An 8930-nucleotide genomic window follows, 5' to 3' on the forward strand; every position below is an offset into this window, starting at 1 on the left:
ACGAAATGTGATGCATAAAACCAGAAACAGGATGACAAATAATATTAATTAATAAGGAAAAGTCCAGAGAGAAAAAGTCCGTTATCAAAAAATAAAAATAGAGAGAGAAAGAGTCCATATAAAAATCTTAACCACCCATACCGTTTGTATCACTTGAACCAACTTGGCCTTTGGCCATGGCGCTGGACATTCTACAACACATCTTCTTAATCGCCATAATTCTGTCTCCCTTCTTCTTCTCTTTAGTATTCCAAGTTTCTTGCCATGAAGAGCACTGCTTCAATTCTTCAAGTAGTCCAACAGCTTGTCCCAACGTGTCAGTCAAAGACCAGATACTTAGGCTGGCATATGACGAAGAAACAGTGGATTGGATGAAGCAGATAAGGAGGAAAATACACGAACACCCTGAACTTGCTTTTGAAGAAGTTAAGACAAGTGAGCTTATTAGGCATGAACTTGATCATCTTGGTGTTGCTTATCGGTGGCCTGTGGCTAGAACTGGTGTTGTGGCTATAGTTGGGTCTGGTTCTCCACCTTTTGTTGCTTTGAGAGCTGATATGGATGCTTTGCCTATTCAGGTCAATTTTCTTTCTTTTCTTTTTTGTCCCCCTTGTTTTAAATGGAGAAAGAAAAATGAAGAGGGGAAATTGAGATATTTTTACTGTGTACTCATGGATTAAATTATGTACCCACGGCACAGGCTATTGATTTCTTGAGCGCTGTTACCTTGATGTAATATGTATTCAATAGTCAATAGGATTAGAGCATCTACAGTTTAAAAAGAAATTTAGATGTGAAACAGACAAATGATTCTTTCCTTTTTATTACCCTTGCTTAAGTAAAGGGGAGACCATTGAAAAGTTTACTAAACATAGAAAGAAAATAGTACTTTATTTTATGATACGGTCACTAGTAACAGTATTTGGGTTTTTTTTTTTTTATTGAATTCAGCTGGCTATTTTATATAAAATTCAGAGCAAATATTTCCATGATAATGAATTATGGGAAGAAGTCAACTGGAAGTGCTGTCTACATTTGGCTTCTATTTTCACAGAAAGAAAAGGCGGTGGGTTTTAATGTTTCTACAAGATCAGATATAAGGAAAATTCAACTGTTTTATAGATTTAATTTGTCATGGAGTATAGGAAAAAGAATTAAACCTTGTGCTGGACATGTTTTCAGCTTTAATAGATTGCATAAAGCAAATGACTGAAGGAACTGGTTGAGTTTGAGAAATATGACCATCTTTCAAGACTCTCAAGCCCTGCCCCAAAGGAAAATCAAAAGAAGAAATTGAAAAGTTTATTAGATATTAATTGGAATGTCATGTAGTCTGCATCTTTAATATGCAGGAATTGGTAGAATGGGAGCATAAAAGCAGAGTAGATGGCAAAATGCATGCCTGTGGTCATGATGCCCATGTTGCCATGCTGCTTGGAGCTGCAAAGATTCTGCAAAAGCTGCGATGCGCGTTACAGGTGAAGCCTAAAGCATTTGTCAATTGGTTTTAGGATATTAATTCTTCCCTTCTCTTATTAGAAACTAAATTTGATTTTTGCCATAGGGAACTGTGGTTCTTATATTTCAACCAGCTGAGGAACGGGGTGAAGGAGCAAAAGACATGATCAAAGAGGCGGTGCTTGAAAATGTAGAGGCCATTTTTGGGTTGCATATAGTGCCTCAATATCCCCTTGGTGTTGTTGCTACACGACCTCGAGAGTTTCTAGCAGGGTGTGGGAGCTTCAAAGCCACAATTAGTGGAAAAGGAGGTCATGCTGCGGTTCCCCAACAAACCATTGATCCGATTTTGGCAGCTTCAACAGCGGTAATAAGTTTACAGAATATAGTTTCAAGGGAAACAGACCCTTTAGATTCTAAGGTGAAGTTATTTCCACTTTCAAATAATGTCAAGGGCTTCATCAGCTAAATCATGTCATTCGATCATGCAATTTTCATTTCCTCGGATGTTGGATTTAATGTAATTATGTACTTTTGTCACAATTTTCAGAGTATTGAATACTGCAGGTGGTCTCAGTAGCCATGATTCACGGTGGAACTGCATTCAATGTGATCCCGGACTCAACAACAATAGCAGGAACTTTCAGAGCTTTCAGCAAGAAGAGCTTCAATGCACTTAGGGACAGAGTAGAAGAGGTGACTATTTTTTTTTTGAATAGCTAGAAGAGGTGACTATTTATCTCCTAGTTTTCAAATGACTAATGGTACTAAGAAATGGAATGTGAATTTCATCGCTGGCGAAAAATCAGTAGGCCTACATTTCTAAGGGAAATAAAATGGTAGCCTGACCAGAACATAGCATATTAGATAGTATTTATTAAGATGATTTTTTATGTAAATATTCATGAATATCCAACTTCTTCTACAAGGTAATCAAAGCACAGGCAGCTGTGCATCGGTGCTCTGCGAAGATTGACTTCTCAGGAAAGGAACACCCGACAATTCCTCCAACTGTGAATGATGAAAAAGTTCATGAACATGTAATGCGTCTGTCCAGGGAGATAGTAGGAGAAGAAAACACAAAACTGGCTCCTACTTTCATGGGGAGTGAAGACTTTGCTTTCTACTTAGACAAGGTTCCTGGATCGTTCCTATTATTAGGCATTAACAACGAGAAAACTGGAGCCATACATCCTCCACATAGTCCCTATTACACCATCGATGAGGATGTGTTTCCCATTGGGGCAGCAATTCATGCAGCATTTGCACATTCATTTCTTTCGAATTCTACAAGAGGTTCAATTTGATTTTTCCTATTGCTAAATTGTTTTAGTACTGATCACCGTATTCCTTCTCTATTGTTCATATATTAGCAACATGTTTGATTGGGTAAATTATAAATTTAGAACCCAAACATTATTGAAATTGTTCATTTGGTATTTGAAGATAAGAAAATTACAGTTAGGTACTCCAACCTCTATTCGGCAAAGGAGATCGGCATGGCCTCAAGGGACAATGCTAATGAATCATTTGTCTTAGAAATGCCAAGTTAGATTACACATCATTGTCATGTTAATTTATTTCTATTTTTTTTTCTAATTTTCAATATGTTTTGATACAACTTATAGAAAAAAAAATAAAGAATTAGATCTTTCATATTATTCATTGGTGTTAATCATTATAAGCAAAGTGGTTCCCTTTTCAAAGCCTCTAGAATGTGTGAATCAGCACCCAAACCATTTGAAATACCCCCAACACCTCTTAAACTAGATAGAAATAAAAGAGAAGATGTTCTTACTTCTGTTGAAAAGTTCAAAAAATGTAGAAAATACCTAAGATCTAAGTAAAGAACTAAATTACTTAATGAAAATAAAAAACTATCTGGGGGGTTATTTATAATAACCAATTAGACTCAAACTTATTTGGTGAGCAAGTAAAGTAAATAGTGAATAAGAAAATAATCTAACCCTAAACTTCCATAGAGTACAAGTAAACTAAAAGAAAAATAGAAAAAGATTACATAAGGAAATCTTCTCCCCAATATATTCTCTTTTTAATTTGAGGATACTTCTATATTTCGTGATAGCCTCCTTCAAGTTTGTGTGGTGATAGGTTCGGACTACACTGAACTTGCCATCGATATTGTAGGTATCCGCTTCGTGCCTCCCTCAAGTTGGTGGAGAGTGAACCTTTATACAATTTAGCAATAAGTTGAATGTTCAGCATTGAGTCCCTTGGTTAGCAAATCTGCAAGTTGATTTTGTAAAGGAACAAAATTGAGAGCTAGGAGTTTTTGTTGAATGTGTTCTTTGATAAAATGACATTCAAGTTCGATATATTTAGTTCGTTCATGAAAGACTAGATTGGATGCAATGTGTATGGTTGACTTGTTATCACAAAATAGAGAAATGAGTTTTGTAATAAAAAAAGACATATCTTTTAAAACATTATGTAACCAAACCAGTTTTGTCGTTGTCACTGCCATTGCTCAATATTCAAATAGATTAGTCTCCCCACGAGTCTTTGATATGTAGTAGCATCCTCAAGTAAGTCCTTTATCTGACTACATAAATTGTGTTGTTATGGAATTGGCTATTTGCACCACCTTTACATCATGAAGGCCTGCTTCTTTGATAATATCTCCTGCATATTTGTGCTGATTCACATAGATTCCATCTTGATTCCTTTTAACCTCTAACCTAAAACATAATACAAGGGTCCTAGGTCTTTTATTTTGAAACAAGTCTGGAAATATTTTTTAAATTGTTTTCATTTATTTGTGTTATTCCTAGCAAGTATAAGATCATCCATGTAGATTAATATTGTCAAGAAATTATCCTCATCTAAAAGTGTAAATAGTGAGTGATCCCATGGACTTTGTTTAAAACCATAATTGAGAAGAGAAGTGGAAAGTTTTCCAAACCATGTTTGTGGTGCTTGTTGGAGTCCATACAAGGACTTATACAGTTAACAAACTAGAGAATCATTAGGAACATCCACAGCTTGAGGAGGTTTCATGAATACTTCTTTATTGAGTTCCACATGTAAGAAAGCATTATCAACATCCATTTTATGTAGTTCTCATCCTTTAATTACTGAAGTAACCAACAAGCATCGCACTATAGTGAATTTAGCCACTAGAGAAAATGTTTCATTATAGTTGAATCCTTCCATTTGACTATAACTCTCTGAAACTAATCGAGCCTTATACCTTTCAATTGTTCCATCAGCTTTTCGTTTAATTTTGAATACCCATTTGCTTCTAATTGGCCTTTTTTTCTTTTGGTAAGGGAATTAGGTTCCATTTATTGTTTGAAAAATGAGCTTTTAGCTTTTTATTCATTGTTTCCACATCGAATTTTTGACAACCTTTTAATAAGTATCTGACTTAAGATTCATTTCTTCCAATCTTACGTTCTTAGTAGAAGATACTACAAGATTTTTAGAAAAGAATGAATTTTGAGAATCTTTACCATACAATTAGTTGATAAGAGTGTTATACTTGGTTGAAGGTCTATAATCTTCTTGCAAATCATTACATAATCTTCAAATCTTTGTGACATTCTTTTTTCCCTTTATGGCCTTGAGTTCTCAATTATAATTTCTCTTTCAATTACTTCATTCTTTTTTTTCAAAATCAGATTCTCTCATGTTTCCTTCCTCTATCTTGATTGAGTCTTCTACATTTTCAGGTTAATTTTGTGCATGTTTTGATTTTTCAAGTTCAATCACAATTGTTGATGATTGCATTTTTGTTGTTTTTGAAGGTTGTATAGTTTTAAAAGGGAAAAAATCCTTATAAAATATGACATCTTGAGATTTAAACAACTTTCTAGTATTGAGTTTCATTACCTTATGGCCATTTTTTCCCGAAACATAGCCTAAAAAGATATTTTTTGGATCTTGCAACGAACTTATCATTTGGCTTAAGTTTAACATAGACATAAAATAAACATTCAAACACTCCAAGATGATCATATAAGGGTTTTTCTTTAAATAAAACCTTTGATAACTCTCTAATATAGAATTATTTGGACTAAATTTTGATAGTAATTTAGCTTAGTTCTTGTAGTAATGTATAAAAATTAGTGGATTTTATTTAATTATTTTAAATTAATTAGTTTAGGTGAATCAATCTAACCTTAGTTAATTTTATGCTTAATTTAGTGTTAATGTGATTAAGATAAGTTGTTATTGATTTATTTGTACTTTTGCAGGTGTTTGATGGAAGAAGAATTTTAAAGAAAGATGGAGAGCAATTTCAAGATGTAGACTTTCATTGCACATGTTTTTGTATTTTGACCATAACTCTCTCTACAAAGCTTCAAATGAGATGATTATTGAACCATTGGAAAGAAAAGAGAAAAATATACATCTTTTATGTTTACCACATCCCCCAGTTCGACTTGGAAGGTGGTCAAAAATTATGTTGAAGTTGAATTACTGTAGCAGTCCTAGAGCAATTACGATTTCTGCTAATTAATGGGTCGAGGCCCCCAGCTCACGTGCTCTAATGAGGAAATCTTGATTGAAATTGAATTCTTTCTTTACCTAACTTGACCTAACTTCAAAGCCCTATAAAACAACCTTTCGGAGGATTTTTAAGATGGGGAAAAAGAGATACCAGATTGACAACTGAAATTCAAGCCACAAAATCATTGAAAGAAAGTTTCATTAGACCTGAAAAGAAATTGGAGGATTTAAGAAGATTTGGAGATCAAGAGTTTCACTCTTGGAGTTTCTTTATTCTTTATTTCTCTTGGTTTAGTTTCAATGTTTGAATTTAATTTAATGATGATGTGTGACTTGATGAGGAATTAAATTGTTTATCTAAGATTATGATTGAACTCAATACGTAGTTTGATTTATTTATCTCTATTTTTCTTATGTTTGATGGATTTAAGTTGTTTATTTTATTCTGTTTTTAATGCTTCTAATTGCCTGATCACTAATTAGATTGAATTGGAAACCTAAGTTAAACCTTGACGAAGGAGATTTAGGTAAACATTGAATAGAATAGCATATGATCGAATGCACTTAGTTGATTAGGTGGTTTGATTTGCTTATGGGGTAGACATATACCTATAAGCCATACGTAGCTAGGATTAGAGCCTGAACTTAATGAATCTATCTTTAATTTAATTTGCATAGATATATAGTAAATTAATTGAGAGATATATTTTTATTAAAAACTCGACAGAGACTTGTAAATAATTTAAAACTCTAGGTTAGCAACTTAATCCATTAAACTGAGTTAAGAGAGAGAGAGATAATATTCAAATAAAGTATTGAGCATATCATAATCTTGGGTTTGGTAGTCACTCGAATTTAATAAACTTGCTAATAAATTTTAGATTAGTTTTATTTTTAGTTTATTAGTTTTAAATTTAAATTTTAATTGTTTAGATAATATTAGGGTGTTATAATTTTAATAGTTAACAATAGGAATTAAAACAATTCTTTATGGGAACGATACTTTATTTCATCGTTATATTACTTGTTAAAGATATATGCACTTGCGTGATAAATCAACTACAACCTCATATAGGGATTTTTCATCAAATATTGGTGTGGGTAGGATATTTATCCAATATGATGCTGTCATTACACATTCTCTCTAATATCTTAAAGGTAGATTGGCCTAAAAACAAAATGCTCTTGTAATTTTTAATATATACATGTGATTTCTTTCCACCACCTTATTTTGTTGAGGTGTGTGTGCAGCCGGTTTGATGTAGAGTTCCTTTTTTTAGAAGATATCTCTTGAAATCTCTATATTTGATCTCCTAAACATTATTTCATTGAACTGATTTTGCTTGCATACTAAACTGAGTTTGCACCATTTTCAAAGATTGATCAAATAAAGATTGAGCTTCACTTTTAATTTTCATTTAATAAACCTAAGTACTTCTATAACAATCATCAACAATAGTAAGAAAATAGTTAGCTTTAGTATGTGTGCTAGTCTCATATGATCCCAAGTTTTAACATGAACTAATTCAAATAAGTTTCTTGATTTATTTCTACTAATATGAAATGATAATTGAGTTTGTCTAGCCTTGTAACATGCATCACATGGGAAAAGACTTTTATTTTGAAACCAAACCATCAAATAAAACTTTCAATTTAGATAATTGGATATGTCCCAACTTTTTATGTAGCACTTTTGGTTGATTCTTTAATCTCATAGCATTTGCCAAAATTTTTCTTACTCCAATAAGCCTTTAGTGGCAAAGTCTTGTAAAATACATCCATTTGAAAAAAAAATATTTCTGAACAATTTAAATCTTGAGAAATTCTATTAATTGAAGCTAAATTGCAGGTGAAATTTGGTAAGAAAAGAACATTTTTTAAAACAATATTGAGATTTAGTTTAATATCTCCAATACAATCTACTTGTGACTTTCTTCCATCTGGTAGTGTAACTTCCATAGTAAATTTTTTTACACTTGAGCAACTTTCAATTTGACATAATATGATCAAATGCCCCACTATCCAAAATCCAATTTTGAGAACCAAAAATTTTGCCAACAAAGTTAATAGTGGGAGTTCATTGTTTGTATCCATCAAGTATTGCCATCACTTGATCAAATTAAGTTTGAGATAACACTGTTGGATTTAGAACAATATGCTATTGATTTACTTGTTGTTAGGAAGACACATCATTTTCTTTCGTTTTTATGACTGCTGCATTGATGATTGCATTTGCTTGAAAGCTTTTTTTTCTTCCCCTGCTAATTTGGTGGATATGCTATAAGCTCAAAACAATTTTATATGATCTCTTTTTAGATTTCGATTCCTCTCTCCAACATATACTTTAAATGTTGTTGCCTCCATAATTGGCCTTGCCATCAACATCTTTTCTGAACTCAATAGAGAATAAACAGATGTTAAAAATGGTAATGGATCCTCACAAAGAACATTCGATCTTACAACAGCCTAATAATTTTTTAATCCCATTAGAAACTGATGCAATTTTTCTTCTTCTTTTTCCCTAACCAAGACTCCTCATGTACAACTCTTACATTCTCATCCATTAGACTTGGAAAAATTTCAAGTTAATTCCAAAGTCCCTTCATTTTTGTATAATAATATGAGATTGTTAATTCACCTTATCTAGTGTTGTCTATTTCTCTTTTCAATTCTTGAATTCGAGGTCTACTTTTTTATGAAAACCTTTCTTTCAGATTTCTTTAGATGTCGTAAGCAGTGTCATGATATATAATACTTTTATGAAACTTCTAATTGAATGAGTTTAACAACTATGCTATTATAGCATTACAAGTCAACTAATCATCCTCTTCCAGATCTCTTTTTTCTGGTTTTGGTAATTTTCCATCCATGAATACCAATTTGTGTTTCGATCGTAATGCATTGACAATAGCTTTCTTCCATATTGAATAGTTGAACCCCTTTAATGCATGGGATGCCAACAAATCACTTGATCTATTAGAATTACTCAAATAATAGTG

At 32.5% G+C, this 8930-nt stretch overlaps 1 protein-coding gene across 3 annotated transcripts; it reads left to right on the forward strand.

Moving 5' to 3' along the window:
• Positions 1-86: 86 nt before the first annotated feature.
• Positions 87-6345, forward strand: LOC18609368 (IAA-amino acid hydrolase ILR1-like 1). 3 transcript variants are annotated; one of them, XM_007044439.3, is made up of 6 exons: positions 88-578; positions 1353-1478; positions 1565-1879; positions 2026-2154; positions 2388-2754; positions 5676-6345. In XM_007044439.3, exons 1-6 carry the CDS (start codon positions 177-179, stop codon positions 5681-5683), a joined length of 1347 nt encoding a protein of 448 aa, XP_007044501.2. In that variant the 5' UTR covers positions 88-176; the 3' UTR covers positions 5684-6345. The 3 variants fall into 3 exon arrangements, with proteins under 3 accessions (XP_007044503.2, XP_007044501.2, XP_017970521.1); XM_007044441.3 differs by lacking the exon at positions 5676-6345 and having other exon boundaries at positions 87-578; positions 1565-1825; positions 2388-3227; XM_018115032.2 differs by lacking the exon at positions 5676-6345 and having other exon boundaries at positions 89-578; positions 2388-3227.
• The last annotated feature ends 2585 nt before the right edge of the window (positions 6346-8930 follow it).

This window comes from Theobroma cacao, chromosome 2 (genome assembly GCF_053813885.1).
Source record: "Theobroma cacao isolate CCN51 chromosome 2, ASM5381388v1, whole genome shotgun sequence".
Lineage (NCBI taxonomy): Eukaryota > Viridiplantae > Streptophyta > Magnoliopsida > Malvales > Malvaceae > Theobroma > Theobroma cacao.